Source organism: Anas acuta, chromosome 3 (assembly GCF_963932015.1).
Source record: "Anas acuta chromosome 3, bAnaAcu1.1, whole genome shotgun sequence".
NCBI lineage: Eukaryota > Metazoa > Chordata > Aves > Anseriformes > Anatidae > Anas > Anas acuta.
This window is the reverse complement of record NC_088981.1, coordinates 60869164-60893366: the sequence shown is the minus strand read 5'-3', so window position 1 is coordinate 60893366 and position 24203 is coordinate 60869164. Positions and strand designations below refer to the sequence as shown.

The 24203-nt window shown below is 39.9% G+C and overlaps 1 protein-coding gene across 3 annotated transcripts in view; it reads left to right on the top strand.

The window, feature by feature from the left end:
- AKAP7 (A-kinase anchoring protein 7) overlaps nucleotides 1–23446 on the top strand; it is an 86962-nt gene extending 63516 nt beyond the window's left edge. The window contains exons 8-9 of one of the 3 annotated variants that reach the window (XR_011095043.1): nucleotides 22306–22736; nucleotides 23260–23446. Coding sequence is in view for 1 of the 3 variants with exons in the window: in XM_068677427.1 (XP_068533528.1) it covers nucleotides 22306–22508 (203 nt within the window). In the remaining 2 variants the exon portion in view is untranslated. Of the gene's footprint in view, nucleotides 1–22305; nucleotides 23022–23259 lie in introns of those variants that run through there. The other 2 variants (XR_011095042.1, XM_068677427.1) reach the window with 2 other exon arrangements.
- Nucleotides 23447–24203: the final 757 nt, after the last annotated feature.

Sequence of the window (24203 nt, the reverse complement as noted above, 5' to 3'; positions counted from 1 at the left end):
GTCACACTGCACGAGATACCATAAAAAGGGGAAGGTACAGGAAATATTTGATGAGGATGGTGGATGGTTAGCTTTTTCCTCAGTCCAGCACAGTTGGGTGAAATGCAAGAAGAAAAGAGCAAGAGCCTTCCTTCCCTGGAGCTGCTGGTGCCAACTCACTTGTCCCGTGGCTTCCCAGAGCCTGCCGTGCCACACGTGGGCAGGCAGAAGGGAATGACTTGTGCCTCCATTTGTTGTCTTCCTGTCGTGTTATCACGATGGCCTTTAAACTGACTGTGCTAGGAAGTGAACCTGGGTATTTTATTGCCCCCGCTTCAAATAAAGGCAGGCGTTTGCAGGAAACGGCAGCTCACCACGCTACTCACTTCAGTCACGGTGAAGATGAAAGTGCCCAAACATTGCTGTCTTTCCATAGGTGTGTTTCAGCTGATGTTCCTCAGGTTAAACAAGCTGACAAATGCCAGTCATGACATCGCTGTGAGTTTACTACTCAGTAAGGTATTCACATTCACACGCAGTGTGTATTTCATACCCAGTCTCTCCAAATACATATGCTACCTTGGGAAAACACTTAGCCAAGCTTTGTGGTTGTAGTAAGATTTTAAGAAAGGCAGTTCTGGCCCAGATAAAGACCCCTCTACCCAGCATCACAGGCATGGTGTGTCTAATAAGACAATGGGAAAAGGGCAATCACCAGGTTTTTTTTCCAGAAGTCCAGCTCAAGTGCTCCAGTGGCTGGAGTCCTCCTGAAGCGGGGTGACATTCTAGTTTTTGAGAGTTAATTTTTTTCCAGTCACCACTTGAATTTATGTAAACTTCTGGTATCTATACTATCTTCCGCTTTACAGTGCAAATGCCTGTTTTGTGAAGAACCTTATTAGTTACGCCAACAAACACATTTTGTTTGCTGAGTGCTAAATGGACAATTTTCCTGCCACACTTGAAAGAAATCAATTCACGGAATGTCCCTAGGGAGCAAAGAGCTGGGGCATTGTTCAGAGAAGGAAGGAAAGAAACACCTGTCCTCACCACTGATTGTGGGACAGAGATACAAGTAAAGCCTGAGTAGAAGCTGTTGTAACTTACACATTTAGGACCTTCACAGCCTATTCTTGGCAGCTGTCTCAGTGGATGATCTTTTAACCACTCTAACACTGGTAGGCTCTCTGTAGGGATGCAAACACCTGATTCGGTATCTCTAAGCACTGCCTTCCTGTATATTCATCTGTGCATCCGATGTTGAGTCCTTTAACAGGCAACCCTTTTTAAATAAATGGTGACTTAACTAGTTTTTCTTAATTTTTAGGTACATAAATTGAGTCATTTTTCATGTCACTATCCTGATCCTGTGCAAGTGATCCCTCAGATTTCTATAAATTTGAAGTTATGTTTGTGAATGGATATAATCATTTTAGAAATTACATACATTTTGATAAAATTTATGAAGACTTTTCTTTTAGATGAAAATTATGAGGGTAGAAATGAGTTGCTTTATAAAACAAAGCAGAACCCAAACACATGTTATTTCTGTCCTCATTCAACAATGTTACATCTCAAAGAAGTTGGTGGGAATTTCAAAATTTGTTTTTTTATACATAAGAAGAGATTTACTGAAAGAGTGTGAATTCCAAAAATGTATTATGAAATATATGTATAGTCTAACAGTTTTTGATATTTCTGTGGCCATGGAGGAATTCACTGTATGATAATCTGGAAATTAGCCCTGGTATTGATTTGATTGTGCTGAATGTGTGAGGTTTTCTTCCTCTCTTCTTCCATGCTCTGATGTGCGATGAGAAATTAACTACAGTAAATGTGTGAAGCCAAAGGTGCCAATTCACTGTTTTTAATACAGTTGTTCCTTACATACCTTGAATTCTACTTGAAGTCTATCTTTGGTACATGCTGAGAAGTTGCTTCATTATGTGTGTGTATTCAATACACACTACATATTCCTAAACACACACAACATATAAAACATCCAGCACTGTGGGGGCTGTAAATATCATCAGGATTACGTATGTTACACAAAAACATATGTAGCGTATACTTCTGTGTTTTGAAATGATCTTATTGGAAGCTTATTTTTGGTCTGAAGTTTGGGTTTGTTTCTTTTTTAATTTCCTGGTGTGACACCCTTTAATGTGGCATGAAAGAAAACATTTTGCAAAATGATCATTGTTACACTGCATTTTATCTGTGTACATCCTAGCCCATTTTCTACCTGGCTCCAAACAGGAAATGAAGGATTTGGATCTTGTACTGGCATGAAATTTTTGTTTGAAAAAGGCTGTTAAATATTGAGCATATCACTAACTGTCTGAACAGTAATTTTGTATGTGAAATAAGGCTGGTCATAGCAAAGTAGCACATGAAATGTGTTTGCACTCTAAGAGATGAACAACTTGAGAGCAGAGCAGAGCAATTTGAGCACTCTTATGTGTTTTGATTTAATGAGATTAAGCACTTAATTTATTATTTCATAGCTACTGTACAATATTACTTATGGTGCAGATCGAATATAATACATGCAAATTGTTGGGGAGATAAGTGAATGAAGGCAGGGACTGGGGCTGTGTACCATGTGGACAGGAGCAAGGGAAGCTCAAACACACAGCCAGGTGAGCAAAACTCAGTCCCCATCTTGCTCTTCCGGCCTCATCAAAAATTGCCAAAATGCATCAAACCAGGGATCCTTTTTTCAGGCTAAATGAGAGGGCAGTGAACAAAATGCAACCATTTTATTTAGCTCTTGAACTAATTCTGAAAATCCTGAAAATTACATTTGTAAGTCAATGACGTGGTTAAACTTATAATTTGTTGGAGGTTAACCTCAGTTATTTTGTGTTTGTACAATATCCACATAACAGAGCCATTGTCTGGCCTTCCGTCATGAGAGACAGGACAGGTTTGCCTACCACAAACAGAAAGTCAGTCCCTGTTGTTAAACAGTCCTGGTGTGCTTGCCAAGCTGTCGAACTAGTTTCCAATACTGATAGGTCCCTATCCAGCAGATTGTGTGTCATTTTCACTTCTGTTTTCTGGGATTTTAATTCCTAGCTGCTCCAAGTGATACCCATTCTGGTATCAGAAAGATACTATCCTTTTCCCATCTTCTTCTCTGTACATGAAAACACCCACTCATCAGCTGAGCTTGGTAAGCCCTACACACGCTCCATTCTCCAGTGCCTCTGTTCTTTACGGTGTTGCTAATCTCCCCAGGCAATTTTGTTTCTTCACTCATACACAAGGTATGTGCAGACAAAGCAGTGCACGATGTGGATGAAGAACCAAATAGTCTGAAGGACAGATGCATTCTTCAGAATGACAACTGGAATAATCGCTAGCTGTTGTTTGTCTTCTTCCCACCACAAAGCCCATGAGGAGGCTGCTAATGTTGCTTCCATTTTCTTCTGGAGAAAAAGAGGCCCAAGCAACAGCATTCCCACAGACTTTGTTGCAGTGTAAAGAAATATGGGGCTGACAAATGGGGCATCAGTAGTTCCTTTAGGATTTGGTGGTCCTCTCCAAAACTACATGTTCAATACTTGTCAAAGTATATCAAAGGTCAAAGTTTCACAAATCCTTCTTGCAACCAGTGATGTTTGGTTTACCAACTGAGGCAATAAGCCTTAACCAGGGCTTGATGACAGCCAAGGCTGTCATTTATGTGTGTGAAGCATCAGTATGTGTCTGCTTGTTTGTCCATTCTTGGGACTGACATCGGCTTAGAAAATAGTCCCTCATTCATTAGTGCAACCATTTTGTACATTAATGCAAAATTAAGGCTGCAGTAGTGGGGGAGTTGTAGCTACCAGTGAAGATGAAGAGAAAACAGAGATTTAGAGAAAATCTGGGAGATAAAATAGGGGAGTTAGTTAACTGTTAAGTTCAACTTATCAGGTTGTCCTGGAGGAGATGATAAAAGAACAGACTTTCAAATGGGATGAAATAGATTTAGGAAATAAAATAAAAATGAACACACACACACACACACACACACACAAGCATTTATGGCTTAAAAATAGAAGAATACAGTCATCTTGAAGTAAAAAGAATAAAAATAATGGTGACTATGAAATTGGGGAGTTCTTACAGTGACCCTTAGATATACCCGTATGCCTTTATGTAAGCCTCCTTGAAATTGAAATGTCTCTACATGGTATTTATTAAATTAAAATTACTTACTGCTTTTATTAAGTAGTCCTACAAGTTGTTAACATATTGCTGTATTTCCTCCGCTGTCTGATCTATAGTCATTTTGGGTGTTTTTGACTTTTAATTGAAAAAAGAAAATATTTCTCCCTTTATGTTTAATATAAAGATAAAGAAGTCAAACGTTAAGTCCTATAAACATTTGTGTCCCATGGAAAGAGATGAAATTCTTCAATTTTTGTTACAATTTTTATTTGGGTATAAGGAATTCTGAAGCACAGAAGTCTATAATTTTTAAAACCAGGCTACATTTTCCTGTTCCACAAGGATACAGCAGCCTATCTTGTTCTATAATATATTAGACTGCAGATGTTGGGATCTCTGCCACCTTTCTGTCAGGATGTTTTATGTAAAATGAATTGCAACTGGAAACTCTGGAGATGAGTCAAGTCAAATGTGATTGCCTTGCTATTAAGTTATGTTACTGATGGGGGAAAGTAGTAGTGTTTATTATAGAATTTATGTAGAGACATGGCAGAACTGCTTTTTTTTCTGAAAGGAAGCACAAACAAAGACAGGGAGTTCCCTGGTACATCATCTAAAAAAGTCCAAGCTAATTTATAAGTTAATTTATATAATTTATAGATTCTACAATTTATAGAAATTGTAGAATCAGTTTAAAGTCTAAACTTTTATGTAGCACATACTTAAGTGCAAAATGAAGATGTATGTGGAGCCTAGGACCTTATGTGGAAGTGCTTTGGACCACAGTGATCTGTTTCTGCTGAACACTGAGAAACTTCAGTGATGCCTTTAACCAAACCTGTTTGTATTAAAGGATGTGAAGAATTACCAGTGAGAAGGTAGGAAGAGATTTCACTTTGTTTTAGTTGAGGCAAGCGGAAGACCAGGACAAGCTAATTGGTGTACGTGACTGCTTTCATGGTAGGACAGGTGCATTTCTTCCTGATCACACTGAGAAGAAAGTTCAGAAGAGCCTGATGAAAAAACTTACGGATCCCATTTTCAAGAAGTATGTTGGCAGAGAACCAGCCTCCAGTGATTTGTGACCCTGTAGCAAGATGAGAAGTGCAGAGGTCCCTGAGTGCAGCACACTGTTACTGCAATATGTTGGTTATTTTCTTTCTTCCACTGACCCCACTGGGAGCCTGCTGCAGAAAATGCCTCTGATGGTGGTTTAGGCCCTTTTAAAATTTCCCTCCTGGATTTAACTTGTGGGCAGTTTGTTCCTGTCTGGTGTTGTACCAGCACTGACCATTAGCTTAAACATCTAAGGGTAAATAAATAGGTGAATGTCCATTTTATGACAAGCATAATCGCCAAACCATCACTTTGAGTAGGTGGAAAAAATGAGGACATTTTTGGCTTTTTGATGATGCACAATATTTTGCAGCTATGTGTGCATAGATTCCTCCTGCAGTGTTGAAATCATGTTTGATTTCCATATTGAGGCCAAGCCCATCTCTTTGCATGCTACAGTTAATTAACTGTGAGTACCTCCACAGCTGTGTTAGGCTCCAAAACTCTGCTTGAATGACTGGCAGAGAGGGGTGTAAGATAACTATGTCTTTTGCTCTCCCCTTTGCTATGACTGTATTCATCTTGGCCCCGTATATGGGAATTGTGTGATACTTGGCATGCCCACCTCTCTGATGAGACTGTAAGGTTGAAAACTGGCCCCACTTGTGATAACCCTGCCAGTGCTCTGAGGTGGGCTGGTGGGAAGGAAGAACCTTCCTTCTTTCCTAGAGAACTCCAGTGAGAAATACGTGGTCGTGCACAGTGCTAACTAACAAAACAATTTAATGTTGATATTGACAAAGTTGTTAGGCTGGCAATTGTTAGGTAAGCAAGGCAATAATGGCTCCAAGGCCATAAAACCCCATCCTCTTCTGGATTCAGAAGTACTGGCCTAAGAGTTTACCGATCCCACGTGGTCATTGTTGCCACCATCATCGGTCACATAGACCATACCCTGGTGACATACGCTGTGCATACCAGTCCACAGCAGAGCAGGTTATGTGAGCTCTCCTTTAAGGCAAAATCACCTCAGGGAGGTTCAACACTTCTTCATTAATCAAAACTAACCCAGCAAATTTTGATTGAAGTGTGTTAAGGAATTCTACAAAACCCAGAGGACAGATGATGGTAAGAAGCAGCTTGGCACCGTAACTTCTTCCAGTGTAGGACTGGATCAAGTAAAAAGTATCTGTATATTGCTTCAGAAATATATGGGCTCAGTCTTGCAAAGCGCTGAGCAGCCTCAATCCCTTGTGTATGCATACAGACACGATAATGCTGCCAGCAGACGACGTTGGGAGCATTGACCAGAACAGTTTGGTTATGGTGTCTTTCTCAACAGACTCTTAATAATATTTATATTGAGATAAGGTTTAAATAAAACTGTACTCCCTTGGCACAATTAGAGGGATTTTGCTGTCTAAAATATTAAGCTTTGCTTCTGTGCAGATTGATCTGCTGATACTTGTGGATCAAATACTAAACTGAGTAGACAAGAAATGGGAATTGGAGGGAGAGAACAACCGGAATGCACCTGATTATAGTCCTGATGCTTTTTGGGAACTGCAACAAGAATAGCTGGAGGGGCAAATCTCCGTGAGAGGTATATAGACTATGTATCTCCCTCTTGCCATCCCTCCTAGCTATATTGCCTCATAGTTGTTGCCCAGCAAGACGAAATGCAGTACTCTTCATTGCGTGGCTGACTCGCAAGGTGCTGTAAGGTTTATCAAACTTACATTTCAGAGAAAGGTTATCTTCATACCTGTGTGCTTCCCTATCCTCTTCTGAGCTGCCAAACGGTAATTCTCTGAGATAAGTTTACTGAGAAAGAAATGATAGTTAATGCCCATCTGGGACTGCTAAGAGCCATGGAAGAAAATGAGATGGCTGATGCAAGTTTATACCGCATTCCTGCAGTGAAGGGCATTCTGTGAACCATTGATGGATTTTTAGGTAAAATAATCTAATTCTACAAGAGCAAATTCTTCACTGTTCTGTCATATTAGTGCTGCAGCGGATAACTCAGTTACAGGTTTTTTCATTGAGTAAAGATGAGAGACAAGATTAAAATTGTTTTGTTTACAGCTGAAGGCTTCTTTGCAGATTATGGGAATTGAGCCTATGGTCTCAGTCAGCCGATACAAAGGTCACCACTGCTGGAACTCGTCAGTGCACTCGTCAGTCCAGCAGTGATTGAGTGGGTTGAGAAAAATGTACTGTTTGTTATACTGTGGCTGTACAACTCTTTCTGGGCAGAAACAAAACACAGTAAGAGACCATGATCACTGTCATTCAGTGTTGCTCCCATTGTAGGTATAACACTATAAAGAACAGAAAAACAAATTCTCTGTCAAGGAGAAAGGCCTTCCTTAATATTTATTTTACTGTAGGTTTATGCCACGAATTATTTCCATGACATGTTTTCTTACATTTGATCACTATTTCAAAATGTATAACCAAGTAACTTTTTAGCACACTTCACTACAAGGTCAGGCAGTCCATGTGGAGAGGTAATGCACTGGAAACTTGCTTATGTGGAGAAATTTCTAACAGTGACATTAACCAGATGTTTTATTTGTTGTCTCCAGTAGGTATTTCATTCAAAGAACTGCACGAATGAAAGAGCAGATTCCAGAAGAAAAGTATTCTTGATCTCTTTACTGAGCACACTGGTGCTCCTTCAATTAAATTGATTTGTGAATCTTTGGTGCAGCATGAAGCTTCTGTAGATGTGGAAATAAGCCTTAAATTTCTTCGGTTGTATAGACAGCAGTTTGAATACCATCCACAGTGGGTCATTTCCTTGCCCTGTTGGGCGGCAGGAGGGAAGGTCCAAGACTATATCCAAAATATGCAGTGTGTCAGTCTTGGGAGAAGGAAGCTTTATGATGGCTTGCAGTATGAAGGAGTTCTGCTGCAAGAGAATTCAAACGGCCCTGGGCACTTCTGTTGGCCAACAGCTGCAGTGGCAGATTTTAGCTGATAATTGCATTTAATATTCCAAATTATGCTGCTGCTTGCTTCAAAGGACCAAAACAACACAGACCAAAGAATGGTGAATACCATCTCTCATGGGGCAAAATCTTTTGACTGCAATTAATTTGTGTGTTGTAAATCTCCAACATGAAGTTAGAACAAAAACTTGAATGGAGATGAATCTCTCTATACTGTAATGGGCCTTTTCTGTTTTGTAAAGGGGAGATATCCGGTTAACTATTATTTGTCAATTTGCAGGGTTACGTAAATAAGAATTCACACTGCTTTTGCCCAAAAACTCATTATGTATAATAAAAATGATTGCTTTCTACTAGTGATAAAATCTCAGATCATTTTCTGGTGTACATTAAAATTCCCAGTTAGTTAATAATGGTTACATTCATTTAAAAATAATAATTTTGATAACATACAGTTTAGGTACTGCAGTGCTTGGAAGCTGTCTAAGAGGATACTTCAGCTGGAGTATTTAATTAGAAGCAAGTTAAGTGTTTAAGGATATTTGCTAAACATGCTACTAAAACCATGAAAGTGAGACAGATTATCTGGGGCGTGAATAAAGCAGTAGTGAAATGTCAAGTGAAATCCTTAGCAGCTGTAAGCAAGAATAGTGCTGATTTATACCAACCAAGGACCTGGCCTGCCAACTGTCATGGCTGTGACAGTCTGCTGGCAGTCCCTGGAGTCAAGGACTGCGGCGAGATGGATGGGAATATCAGCGAGACCATGTAAAAGGGACTCGCTATAAATAATTCCAGGGAGACTGGTTCGTATGGCAAGCCAACAAATGGCCAGCTTCATCTGGAATCTACTTCATAAGAACATAGCAAGAAGAGGAGGACAGGTGAAATACTGTTCTTTCAGCCCTGGGCAGAAAAAATCAGGCTCCCTTTGAAGAAGCCTGGTGTTCTGCTCGTGCGGCTGTTGCAGGAGACGTCCAATGTGATTTCTTCAAGGGAGGGGAGGGTGAACCCGTAAGGAGAATAAGATCACTTTAAATGTTCTGCATTTACACCAGTTCCCTTAAGCAGCTTGTTTACTGCTATCCCGTATTGTCTTGGGCTTGAAAGGGAGTGTAAAGGATAGCAGACAAAGTAAATAAATACAAGTATGTTCTAGGTGAGCTGGAGAGAGTAACTGCACTAATTGTTGTATATGCAGATGTTTCATTTACACAGAGAAGCAGTGTATCGGATTTCTCATGCTTCTGGAAGTATGCTGGTCAGTCCACATTGAGTACTTATGATAAGATGTATTCTGTATTTACCACGTACACACTTAGGTATGAGATATTCTGTCTTTTAAGCTGTTAAGATGGTTTAACGATAATCTTAGTAAGACCTTTGCTGCAGTAAAAGGAAGATGAGGTGAGACTAGCTTCTCAGAACTGTGCTCGCTTCGCGCTAATGTATTATTGAATAAACCAAAGGCTACAACTTAATGCTTTTATTGATTTCCCGAAGTGTAAATTAGAGGCTGTTGCTATCATGGATACTATTAAAAGCTGCCTTATATTCCCTGTGAACGTATGAGAACAGCATCCAAATATTATCCTTACTCTGTCTGAGGGAGGTCCCCTTGCTCGGTACTGTTTCTCATATTCATATTTATGCTCATATACTCCTTTCTCTGTTTACTGAGCTTTATGTATGCTCTGGCACAATGCCCCTAAACTCACTATGCAAATTGAAAGAAAGAGCTCATGCTACTTGCTGCTCGCCAAACAACAGAAGGAGCAGCGTGTTTTTCTTAGGTCCTGTAAGACCTGCCCTGAAAAGTAGAAAGTGTCAGAAAGTCTCAAGGGTTATGAATCTTACCTCTGTGCTTCCTCACTTCTGAAGATTAAATCAGAAATACCGCAGGAGGATTTCATTGTGGTGGAAGAGGAAATTGGCTGTGTTGTTCCCACAGCTTTATTGGAGTCTCAAGCCAAATCCTGTCCCCTGTCACTTGTGTTACTCCAGCTGCTGCTGCACTGCGTTGTGAAACTCTTCTTGTTTAATATTCTTGGTTGCCTGTGCTCGTACACTGTTACTATGGACCCTGGTACAGTTCCTCCCTGGAGAAAATCGCTTTCTGAAATAGTTCCTAGAAACAGTTCGGGAGTTAGCATCGACCTGAGTCCAGTCCCCAGGCAGCTGGGAGGCAGCTGTGCTGCTGCAGAGGTGAGCACGAGTGGGTGGCGTGGACCCGAGCTGTCTGATGCTAACTGGCCTCGTTGCTCACCTCTATCAGCATAGCCCCATGTGTCTTAATGAAGCGCTGGGCTTCAGAGATGACTTTCACGTTACTTTAACGACAGACAGCTTGCCAAACGACAAAAGGGAACCACCTTAGCTGAATGCTCATTCTTGGCTCCGAAGTGATGCGTGAGCAAAGCCGTGTTACAGCCAGATGAGCAGTGTGACACGCTGAGCTCCAAACCCCGCTCTGGTACCGACAAGCAGCCACCCCAGTTTGGGTGCCCACGTACTGGGACCTGTTGCCTTGCTCTGTGGCAGGTCATACCGGCACCTCATCCCTGTAGGGGAGAGCCAGTCGCCAAGCAGAGCCAGTCGCAGTGTAGAAATCGTAACATATGGAGAAAAATGTGTATTACAGGAATAGAATAGCCTCGTTTGTGAGGGGGGAAGTGTTATATGCCTGCTATGTAGTAGTTGTCTCCTCCTTCCTAACCTGATGTTTTAAATGTGCTTTTTTTTTTTTGCTCTTGAAGGGCCTTGATTGTAAATGCTTAATGCCTGCTAATTGTGTGCTTTGTTTTCCAGTGGAGAGTGGTATTCCTGGAAGCAGGCAGGCATGCTTTAACCTTTCTTCTGGAAACATTTAAAGTACTACAATGAAAAAAAAAAAAAAGGAAGGTCTGCACAGCCTCTCTTAAAGATTACTTTTTTCTTCTTAATTATATATGGTATTTCGTTTTGTTTTATTAAAGGTCTCTAGGAACTGAAATCTGGACAAATAATTGGACTGTCACACCTGACATTTCCCTACTGACGTGGAGTGATCAGGAGGCTGTACTCTGATCCCTTTGAAAAAGGGGAGAAAGCAGGTTTCATCCATAAGAAAGGTTCAGCTGTGGGAAAGAAAAAAACCAAATGCTCTCTCTTCCCCCTGCCCTCCCAGCAAGATAGCGCATCACCAGACCTACGTTTTAGCATAAATGATGTGCATGTGGTGCCAATTAAGTCTGCCCCAGACAGATCAGTGTAACTTTTGTCCTGGAAGTGCAAGAGGCACAATAGGAGTGGCGGAGGGTATGGCCAGTGTTGCACGGAGAAGGCTGTGTTCAGCTGGGGCCATTGGAGTTAGGGCTGGTAACGTGGAAGGGGTTTGGAGGAAAGGTTGCTTCTTCGACAGAAGAAAATGCTCCAAAAGCATTTGGGGAGACCAGGCTGCACCTCCAGAAAATGGCTGAGGATCCATGGAGCTACAGCTGATGTGGTTTTTGAGTAGAAGTTTAGAAAATAGCTACCAAGCCAGAAGGCAGGAGGAGGAACTGGTTAACATGATTAAGCAACTGTTAAGATATCATGGGATTACTTCTATTACATCATGCAAAATAAGAACAAGAGAGAACATTTTGTATGTATTTCGGGAAAAGCTTCCTGACAGTGACAGATGCTGGACTGCAGAGCAGTCTCTACATCTTGTAGTATTGGGACTGAGATTTTCAGATGAATGCAGACAAGTAAAGCAAACAAGGCAGAAGTTAGCAAGGCAAATGAAGGTCCCTGGTCCAGTGAAGTGGTTCTCCCTTAGATCACTGGTCTGCTATTATTTGCTAAACAGCAGGCAAAATGGAAAATAAGGTGTGTTGAAAATTATTGTAATAAAGCATACTGACATGGTGTTCATCAGCTAATTATTACTGGTTAAGTAATGTTACTAATTGTTCTTGCTATTCCTGAGACATGAGTAAAGCTGTTCCTGTTTCTGAAAGCTTGAGTTGTAGGATTAACAGAAGGGACTGAGATTTAGTGAGAAGTTTGGGGTCTTGGAGGGGGGTTGCTTATGCTATGAAAGTCAGACTGGAGAAAGGGATAGGAAATTATCCTGAATTAACAAAAGGATAATGGGCTAGATGCCATAAATATAATTTAAAATCTGGTTACCTTCCACCAAAGGGAAACATTTGAATATAGACTAAGTCCATGGGCCTTAAGAATCTAAAAGTGTAACATGCTAGCGTGCTTCTGGGGCGGCCAAACTTTTGCAACAGTTGATGCTTTTAGGCTTGTAATTCAGCTATTAGCACACACAGCTGAACTTCGTCAGGCTCATGCCCCTGCTTGGAGCCCTCCTGAACCTTAGGAATTGCCATTTTACATTGATACAGAGAAAATTTGCACTTTATTATGTATCTTGTCTGGATCCCAATCCACAAAGTCTCCAAATCCACCATTAGCTTTATCTTCCTGCAGATGATTTATCTCTCTGAATATCTGCCAATCTCAGGTGAAGTTCACCTGGCCACTTGCTTAGTTTTCCTGTGAGTTAAAACACTGAGGCACAGATAATTCATTTACTCTCGCTAGAGAACTTGTATCCTCTTGCTAAGAAGAGAAATGTATTTTGTCATGGTCTATTACTGTGTTACTCATTCTGTTTCACATAATAGCGATAATTTTTTAAATGGCATTTTATTCAATTTTCCACTTTAGTACAAAGCACAAGGATTGAACAAAGCCATATTAAATATCAGGCATGTTTTTTTGCAGCACTTACTGTGGCTGAGGAGAATCAGCAAATGCATAATATTTTTTGCTGTCTTAAAAATCCATTACCACTCAGCATAGACTAACGCAATCAAAAAGGTTTCTTTCTTCCTCTCTTCTGTCTGCTCCTCTTTTACTTTTCACATATACAACAGTAATAGAACGCAAGAGTTTTTTTCAGCACAACATGAAAGTTTTTATTGTTGTTCCTCTAAACATAATCTGAGGCTGAGGTGAGTTCCAGTGATCAAACTGAAGTGTGGGGTTATCTCCTTTTTGTTAATGTAAAATTAGATACAGCGTGTGCATATTTCAAACCACTCGATCCTCTGATTTAGTGAAGTAAATGTTACTTCATGCTGACCCCACTGTGTGCGTTCTCTCTCATAGTGGGGCTGGAAGATGTCGAATGAAGGCCGGGTATGGTAAGGACAAAGGGCCCAGGCCACTGGACATTGCCTGTCATGCTCACTCCAGTGCAAGTGAATAGCAGTAATATTAACTGGGTTCCAAATGAAGCTCAGCATTTTGCTTTGAAAGATGAATTTAATTCCCTTGATCCTTTTTTTAGCCATAATCTCTATACAAGGTGTAAAATAAGAAGAGATTAGAGGATTAGACTGCGGATAAAAACCCGTTATGTGGTAAGATGCATCCAAGTGTGAGGTCCTACAGCAGCAGCAGAACAGCTGGCTCCAAGTGGTGCTGCACCCAGGCTAGGGGCTAATTCTCAAGAGCTCTGGGTACTGCGATGTGATCACTTCGCATAACCCCCCGAGGTATAGATGTTCTTGCATTCTTGGAGTTGGCACCACATTGCATTGTGCCATGTGACTGAAATGTGTGTTTACCCATCTCAGGAAATCTCAAGGCCATGAAAAATATGATCCGCTCTTACAGGGAACTGTTGGCCAACTCCTGCCTTTCTCCATATCCTACTGAACTTTTCTTGGCACTTCTATCCAAAAATAAAGTGGGGGAGCTTTTTCTGTGTGGAAATATAAAGGCAAAGGGAACTATGGAATGAAATGCACTGGTATTTAGCTGGAGTAAAGAAAAAATGCTACTTTCGTTTTCAAGGCTAGCTCTGAATGTAGTGAAGAGAAATGCAACAAATTTTTGCTTGAATATCAAACCTTTATTCCTTCGCCTTGAGTTGAGAAAAGACCAAGGAAAAATATTACTTTAAAATAGAGGGGAGGAAGAGGCAAAGATGAAACCTCAAATGAGAGCTGTTTAACCTAATAGAAATAAAGGACCAGAAGAATAGGACAGTTACAATTATTAGGTTGATAAGGATGAAAGAATAAAGTTCGGAATGCCGTGTCAATAGAAAAATGTAAAATCTGAGAATGAAAGAAGGAGCAGAAAGAGAATAGAACAATCAAATCTAAGGCATGGTAATCAGCAATCAGTTGTACAGTGTAAGCTGGTAAAAGTTGTGATGGTTAGTTCAGTTTTTGGCATTGCAGAGCTATTTTTCCAACTTGATTTCACTGAAGTGCTAGTACAATAGGCTTTGATTCACAGAGTTTGAGGAAGTAGAAATATGGGGGAGAGAGTGAGTTACTCTCCTGATGAAGTGCATTTTTGGAGCTGTAAGGAATCTTGTGAAAGTGGCGTTGCTGTTAGGTAGAGAAATATTGGCTATGCTCTTACCAAGTTTTATGTTGTTTATGAATAAAGTGATTTTACAGCTATTTGATTTTCCACATAGGAAGGATGTGAACAGTAAGGCCCACCGATTTAAACAAATAATCAAGACTCAATGATTCCTGATTTCTAACAGACTGCAGAACAATGTTATGTTTGATTAAGCGATGGTCGATCAACTTCAGATATGTGTGTTATTCATACATAAAATAGGAAAGAAAAAGACGTATTGTCTTCTAGTATCCTTATTCTATTTTTTGTATGTGTGTGTATACGTGTCCCCTATTCTGGTTATTTTATATGAAAGATTGATTACATTAAATTTAGGTTTATGACACAGTAAACTGTAAACCATTTTTTTCCATCCATAGATTTAAGTGGTCTCTCTTTACTCTGTGCTCTAGCAACAATTTTTAGATTCCTGTGAATTAGATTAACTGTGGTTGTACCTTCATTATTATTAACAACTCTTTAACTAACAGCCACTCTGATACCATATGGCTAAGATGACCAAAAACCCCATGACGGAATAATTTATGACCAAACATTTGTCTGAAATTATTGCTTAAAATACCAGATTTCTTTTTTATTTGACATCAAGATTGTGTTCTTGCAAGTGAGTATATTTAGACTTTGAGAGAAATTAAAGCTGAGGAAATATTTCTATGAAACAAAAGTCAGCAACAGTACTACTCTTACATTCAAAAATACGTAACTTCATGGTTTGCCCAAGAAGCTAATGAAGTGGGTTCAGCTCCTTCATGCAAGATCCTGGGAAAGGGGTGAGACTCATCTCTTTAGACAACTTTGGGTTCATAGAATCAGAGAATCATTAAGGTTGGAAATGACCTCCAAGATCTTCTGGTCCAACCATCGCCCTACCACCAATGTCACCCACTAAACCATGTCCCTAAGCACCACGTCCAACCTCTCCTTGAACACCCCCAGGGACGGTGACTCCACCACCTCCCTGGGCAACCCGTTCCAATGCCTGACTACTCTTTCTGAGAAGAAATTTCTCCTAATTTCCAACCTGAAATTTGTAGTGGTAGTGGTAGTTACATTATAGTTGGGTTGTAGTTACATTGCCAGTTCAAGCTTGTGTGAGATGCTCCTACCAAAAGAACTGCCTTTAGCCTTCTGTTAGATTTAGATCCTAATTATGATTAAAGAGATGATAAAACCATCTTGCAAATTGCATTTTCCATAAAAATTGCAATTAATTGAAGTATTTTATGGACACTATTGGACATTCTCTTTAATAGCAATTATATCTACAAAATGTTTTTTTTGGACAAGATTTCACCTTCCTTCTACAGTTCAAGCAGTATGCAGCTGTTTCGCAACTCATGTTGCAGTAATTGAAATAATGAAGTGTTAATGCTTGTTGATTAAAATTTGACTTTTCTCTCCATAATTTACAAAATATATTCAAAATTGGTTTTCCTGAGGAACGACGTATTATGTGAGAGACTGTTTGATAGCATGGGTTTGTATGGAGTCTTGGTGTGAGCTCAGGAGCAGCAGCCCCGTGCTGAACAATGCAGGAACAGCTTGCTGACCTTCACTTGACACTTGGTAAGATCCACCCATCATATCTGAAAGAACAGGTTGATTTTTGTTTGATTTAAATCTACTTTATGATAGCATTAAGAAGTACCAGCCAAAACAGAGTCTTTAGGAATCAAAACCTGTGTGTGCCGTGTCAGTTGCTGCATGTGTTGGGCCTGCGCCCCACGCAGCCTGGTGACCTGGCTGAGTGATCTTTCAGCCCTCAGGACCATCCAGCTCCGTCTGTGGTCACTGACAAACTTGGTTGATGGGGGAGCAACACATGCTGTTTGCACAGCGCGTGGCATTTCTGGAGGGCTGCTGAAGACCAAACCTGTGCCACGTTGAGCTTTAGACAAGCCGTGCTTCCTGAGAGGACAGGAAGGCCTGGTCTCTTGACTCCCTTCATGTCTGGCATGAAGCCACTGGACGTGGCTATGGATGGTGAAGAGGGGTGAATAAATCCATCTGGGGGGCTCAGTTCTCCTGTGGTCAGCAGACACAACATGTGGTTGTATAAAACCACTTTTGTGACCATGACCTAGGCTGTTTTCTCGAGCTGCCTGTCAGTGAGAAAGTTGAGTAAAGCTTAGAGCTGTTTAAAGCAACCTTCTTTGCTTCAGCCATTACTGTAATAGCAATGATAACACAGACTTGCTTAAAATTAATGAATTCATAAGGTTTTAAACTGCATTAGGGGAATCAGGAGATTTCTCTGTCAGCAGGTCTCATTTAATAAGAACATAAGGAGAGGTAGAAACTTAGTTATCTTGAGTTATGATTTAGGTTTGTTTTTGTTTTGGAAGACTCATGTCTGTGGCATCACATCCCTCAGTGCTTGTAGGAGGATGGCTAGGTTTAGCAGAGCATGTTCTGTGTTACTCCACTTGTAGGTAGAGGTGTTTCAGAAACCTTAGATCGCTGAGCTTCAAAGGGTTTTGTCTGAAACAAAGCAAAAGTTTTCCAAATTATCCAAGCCTCCAAATCCAAGGCCGTCTGCAGGTATTGTTGCTGTCCTCCCTGAAACTGGCAAGAACATCATATTCCCTGAATAGGTACAAGAATTTCCTCTTCAATAGAAATTAATGTTTTTGTTGGCTTTATTCTGTGATGGGTCAAATCAAACAATAAAAAAATAAAAAATCCAGCAAACTAGAAACCCATTAATTCTGCACAAAGAGATGATTCATACATGTATTACCCTGTTAGGCAGTCCTATATGTACAGAACAATATACTTAAAAACAAAAAAAGGGTTTTCAGATGTCCGAGATGAACTAAACTACACATGCTGCTTAGCATCATTTATGGGAATATGCAGCAATGCAAATGTCCTTACCGTAATGTCATAACGTCATTATAATTTCACCCTTCCTCTCAGTGCTTTATTTGTGCCAATTTCTTAAGTGACCGCCTGAGACATTTCGTGATAGTCTTTCCTAATTAACAAGGAATTGTTTAGGGTTGTGATTTTCCTGCTGATGCTTATTGTGCTGATTAGATATGGGCACATGCTCATGTTTGTGTTCATTACATGTTCTTGACTGTGCTGGATGATTCACAGTCTGCTGCAACAGGGAGAAGTATACGGTCTGCTGACTGGATGTGGCTTGTAATTCAGTTTATTACGGACTCTGTCTTGGCAGGATGAAGGTGATGGTATTTTTCTAATGCTAGAGTTTTGTTACTATGTATAGCCTATCAAATTTATATGAAAGTCCTCAGTAAAGAAAATGTTGAACACATTGAACTGATGGGGTGAAGCAGGGCATGGCAGCCTTGCAGTAGCCTACATCTGCCTGGGTGTTGTGAGTATAAATAACGTTTTCAGTCTTAAGTCGTTTCCTGATAACATGAAGATAGTGAGCCATGGTAAAGGCACAACCACTGAAGTCACAAGCTCCATGGATTCACGTGGCTGAAATCTATCTGGCAATGGTTTTATTGGCGTTTCTCTGTTTTCTCTAACCCCATCATAGACAGAAATAAGTGACAGACATCTGCTCAAGGTTTCTTAGTGTGCCAATAATTAGGATAGTGTCTCTTTCCTTCCGATCTCATCATACTACACACAAACAAAGCCTTCTGCTCTCTACAGAGGAGATAATAATAAATTATTTTATGGTTAATGGTTATTGTGACTTAGAGTGGACTTCTCAGTCACTGAGGGGTCACCTGCAGAAAGGGAGTCTTGGTGAAATTGAAAGCTTTGCGTGTATACAACAGTGACTTAGCTCACTGTTTGGGTGTCAGCAAGAGGTACAGTGTAAGTAGAAAAAATAAGTTTTCTAGCATTTCTTCCTTTCAGAAGGAATTTCTTAATGTTTATTTTTTTGAAAGATGGCTGAAGTCTCTTGTGGGCTTTTTATTTCTCGATTTTACAGAGAGAACATTAGAAAATTGATGAACTAAACAGGAGATAGAGGCGTGTCTGTTACCACAGTAGTCCCCAGGGCACTGCCTGTAATCTCTGCTTTCACAAAACAGGCTTCCCAGCTGGTCTTATTCACCTATTTAAAATACCAGCAGTCTCCTTCATAATTTGCCGCATTTTTTGTGATGAAAGGTTGTTGGAAGCAAAAACAAAACCACCAAGTATATTAAGGCCATGAGACAAGGACGGCCGAAGTTTGTCCTGGAATGTAGCTGGTAAAAGGCTGTAAGACTGGCTTTTCTTGTAAAATGGAGGTACTGTTGACTCTTTCACAAAAGAATCAAAGTCACAAAAGGTAAATCTCACAAAAGCAGACTAGTAATATAAACAGGGATAAACTGTCCTGCCTCTCCAAACCACAAGGATACTGAAAACAGGCTGTATCGGGACCATGAAAAGTCTGTACCGGGACCACCAAAGGTGATTTGTTCCAGTGTGTTATTTCAAAATCCAGATCAGTCTTGTAAAAACATAAGGGAGTGTAGAACTGGAGAGTAAACCTAGTCTAGCAGGGAGATGCAACAGTGAATTTAAATCTAAATGTGGATTTGGTAGCAGGGCTCCCATTTGTGTCCATAACAGCATGTTGTGGGATCATAAATCCCCTTTCAAATAATTCTGTGCACTTGGTAGTTCTCTTATGAGAAAGAGAAAAAAAAACAACAAACAAAGCAATAAAGAAACAAACAAACAAAAAAACCAACAAGTTGTTATTTCAGGACAACAGGTATGCTTTAGTTTTATGCAAATAATAAAAAAGGATGTATGAATTTAAATATATTCACAGAACATTATTTTCATCTTCTGAAAATTAGAGAATTCTGGGATAAACCAAATGGAAGCTTTATTTTATTTTTCATTTTTTGTTTCATTTATTTCATTTTTGTTCAAAGCCATATGCAGGAGAAGGCACTGGAAAGGTTTTTTTACAGTAGTAAAGTACAGTTTTATAGTAATGGTATGGTCCATGCTAATAGGCCTACTGTAGATGCAAATACAGTGCAGTGTTCCCTTTTTCAGAACAGAGTTTAAAAACAAAGTAATTCTGAATTTTTAAACCTCCCTTTTAAATCCAAAACTTCCTTATCATCAATGACTTCATACTGATATTAAGATAAGTCATGTAATATAAGACAATCTACACAAAGAAGCCTGCTGCAAAGCCGTTATACATATAAGAAGCAGGCAAGCAGCAGGTGCAGCATGGAGAAAGATACATGAAGATGACATATACCTTAAATATTCTCATAAATATAGATGATCAATACTTGTTATTTTTAACCTGACCTATTTTGTTTTGTAAATGGTCATGAATAGGGATGATACTACAGTACAACACTGCCTTGCCAATGAACTCAGCATTGCTCACGCACACACACAAGTGCAATTTAGGGAGTCTAAACATATAAAGAGATGATAAGTGAATCATATAGTCCTGTGTGCCAGGCCACAAAAGTGACTGGAAGATAAATCCAGGGTTACTCTTCACATAAGGATGTGCATGCAGTCAGTCACACATCAGTCAGGTCCTGTGTAAGTCCTCCCAGCTGGAATGCAGGACGGACTTACAAGGTACTACAGACTGCTGGTGAGCCATGGAAGTCTCAAATATTAGAAATAAATAAAAGCCACAGAACTCTTTTTTAAATCTATACTGTACTTTTGGAAGGGTCATTTTAGATATTTCAGATTTATTTTTCATGCTTGAGAAATTAGAGAACCATCTACTTAATATGAAGTTTTTAAATGCCGTTTATATATATATATAAATATATATATGGACTTGCTATGTATGTGGAAATGACAACTGTTTTGTAAGAATGCAGAAAATGCTTGTGAAAGAAGAACACTGTCCATACTTACAATATAAGAATAATACATAATGTACTAAAGTAAAACAGCATTGTGAACCAACACAATCACATCTGTTTTGTGGTATCTGAAGACCGCTGTGGCTGATTGCTCATATTCTGCATATTGAGTAGGGTCAGGTGGTGGAGTCGCTGAGAACCAATTTCCCATTGATTTTGTTTGGAGTTGCTTGGACAGATCATTAGAGCTGTGTGAATAATAATTTCAGTGATTCACTGGCAATTCTGAGAAATCTGAAACTCCTAACTGGAAAGCACGGTGCTAGTCTGTTTATTTGCTAGGAAAAAAAAAAGTGTCAACCAAAACATCTTGTTTCAGTTCCGAGTATCTTTAACAAAAGCAAAGGAGGTTTAGAATCCAAGGGTTGCATTCAGAGGAGCCCGTGGGGTCAACTCATAAAAGCTCGGAGGAGCTTTTCCTAGCTTTTTCCAAAACCTAATGAAATGCTGTGTCCAGGTCTAGTCCGATCACTCTTCAGCTGGAGACCCCAGTTCTTCCTATCCCACAGTAGCAGTGCTGCAGAGGCCCAGAACTAGAGAAGTTTGGTCCTGCTCTTGTTCCAGAGCAGGATGCTCTTGCTCATAGCTAATAAAGGCACAGCCTTTGGAAATGAAGGCTTCTGCGTACCTCTCCCTCTTGAATCCCCATATGATCTATGTTTTGTCAGTAAAATTGCTCACAAGTTCTCCAGTCCCCTAGGAAGACTAATAAAAGTCTTTTATATCTATAATCTATATGTGCTGGCAAACTTGAATAAATTTACATATATGAAAAAGAACAAATTGAGATAATTGAAGAGTACAAAGCTTAGTGCTGAGAACATACAATAGTATCTCTTTCACCAGATGTGTGTGACTAAGCAGCATCTTATTACTGGTTACAGAACGCTAATTCCAGAAAGGGCCATTAAAGAAACGGCCTTTAAATGTACAGGGGGAGAAACAGTTACTTACCTAGTGCCAGAAACTGCAAAGTGGCAGGCACAAATTATATGGCCGGTGGAAATTGGACAGTGAAATATGCTTTTCCTCAGTTACGTTGTTCATAAAAGGAGGATGCTGTAGTAGGCTGTGTAAGTCCTTAGGAAAATGATTCATGGACAAGTACAATTTCAAAATGTATGTAATGTTATACGGGACCCCTTACTATGTGTACAGTTATTTAGTTGTGTGTGTTTACTCCTGTGAGTTCCTAACAAAGCAGGGAAATGCTGGCTTCTTGCTTTTATCAGTGGATACCTATGAATAGACTCAGCACTTGCATTCCTTCAGTGTCAGAACTTCAAATCAGAAGACTGAAGGGGGATTGGGAGTACATGTGTTTTCCAACTTTTATGCTTTGATTTAGAATAACAATAATAATTTTTAATCTGCTTTTAGGATATTTTAACCATTTTTTCCCCATGAGAAGCTCTTGAATTATAAGCAATGGTTAAGTAGGGTAGAAGCTTTCAGCTTTATTAAGCAAACTCACAAAACAGGGGCAGCTAGACTTCAGAATTTTACAAAAAATGTAAATTGTGTGTCATATCCTTCATCTTTGCCCACATGGCATGGCTTATTGGTGACCAGAAGAAATGACGCCTCTTACTCTTCTAAGCTGACTCTGTGCTCCTAGTGTTAGTCAGTGGCTTACAGGAGTGTTAGAATAAAGATAAGAAGTGAAATATTTTTAGTCTGATCTACTGTGTACATCTCATGAAACACTTGATTTTGAGCTCATGGAGGGGGAAATCATTTTTACAGTCAGGAAAAGGCAGTCTTAAATCCAGCTAATAACTTGAAATCTAGATGTCCAGCTCAGCCAGAGGTTTCTGGTACAATTACATTTGGCTGCTGTCTTTCCGTGGCAATGAATTCCTTCTCTTGTCTGTTGTGACACATAGGTGAAAAACATGCAGCAGAGCCAGATGATGCAGAGCTGGTGAGCCTCAGCAAAAGGCTGGTGGAGAACGCAGTGCTCAAGGCTGTACAGCAATATTTAGAAGAAACGCAAAACAAAACCAGACAGACTGATGGAAGCCCTGTGAAAACTGAGGAAGCAGCCAGTGGCACTAAGAATGAGAGCGACAATGACAGCAGCAAGTGAGCACTGTGCAAAAGCCCGGGAGCAAATATCCCACCGAGAATAACCACAGAAACATGTCCCGGCTCCCTGCTGAAACTTGCTAAGTGGTGCTGGGTGACAGGCACTCTGCTTTGTGAGTCTCTTATCAAAAGTTTGTTCTGAACCGAAGGACACTGCCGACGAGCCTAACAAGTGCTTGCGTTGCTGAAAATCTGTTGAATGCTGAGAGGGATGGACTGCAGAAAAAAGGCAAGAATGGTGAATCAGACAGCTCCAGTCTTTGCTGGCTCTTCACCAAGAGCCCCTTCCTTGCTTCTGGAGAGAAACTGAGCCCTCTGTGTTTGCCTGTTGGGTTGTAATGAATGGCCACGGAAGGGGCCTCGCCGTATGTGGAAACAATGCCCTCCGTGCTGCTTGGCGCTGCCACAGGGCTGCTCGCTGGATGTGAGAGCACATTCTGTTTCGTAGTCAGCAGCAGTCATCCCAGGCTAAAAATTACCACTACAGATATTCCTCGCAGATACTATTACACAGTATGTAATATAGCAGGAGTTTCTCTTAAATGTGACACTGTTCTGTTCTGTACTTTTTGGTAACATTTGTTGATGCAAATTGTATTATTTTTTTTTGTCAGAGTACCTTTTTATAAAAAATCAATACAGGAAAAAGCACTGAATACTGTCCAAAACAGATATGATCTCTTTTTCTCTGTACATTAATAATTCCAAGTGACATTGTTATTATAAAACGTTATATTGTTCTTCCCCTCTAGGAAAGAACCGTGAAGCAGACTTAGTAAAGGAAGCTTTGCACAGAGAAACACAGGCCCTGTTATCCAGGCTGAATCAGATAAAGGAGCTGTTATCCAGTCCAGAGATCCGCATGAAAATTAGCAAAGAACTGTTTGAAGACAGGCACAACTCCAACAGTAAATGGAAAAGTTGTATCAGCTCTGGATCTCCAAATGCATGATTGTAAATTGCTGTGATGTGAGATCTCACCAGGTTGTTAGAAGATGAAAAACATTTCTTCAAGAATTTTTCCTATCTCTGTTCATCTTTTATTTTATTTTTTTTTTACTGAAAATACAATTGGTGTAAATGGCTCATGAGGAGTATACTAAAGTACTTGCACAGAAGGAGTATAGTTCATCATTAAATACAACTACTCCTCAGCACCGCTTTGAAAACACGTGAGCGTGCAGGTAGACAACATGATTCCGAAGTGGAAAACTACTGGCGTCAAATAAAGCTGAGCAAACACTGTGCCCTTCCTTTATCATTGTGAAAAATTCAGACTTTTCTCGTAGATTCTTTCTCTAGCAGTGATATACCGATACTAAAAATATTGATGCTTTTAAATACTTTAAAATGTGTATTTGAAAAAAGCTCTTTTAATTATCTGCCTTTTGTATACATACTGGCATTTTGGGTTAGCACTGTCTATTTTTAATTTTTTTTAAACAGCACTTGAATACATGTATAGATGCTGATATGCTGTTTCTGCTGATGTTTACACTAACACAAGAATGTTTTAAATTTCAGAATGAAATTCAGACTCCACTGATCTCAATGTCAAACTCTTGTTGGCTTTAATGGAGTCAGGATGCTGCAATTAAAGCCTCATGAAAATAATAATATTCCTCGGGATGATACTTGCCTTTTCATTTTTGTAGAACAGTGTTTTATGTCTTCTGTTTTTGATGTCTCCTCCATC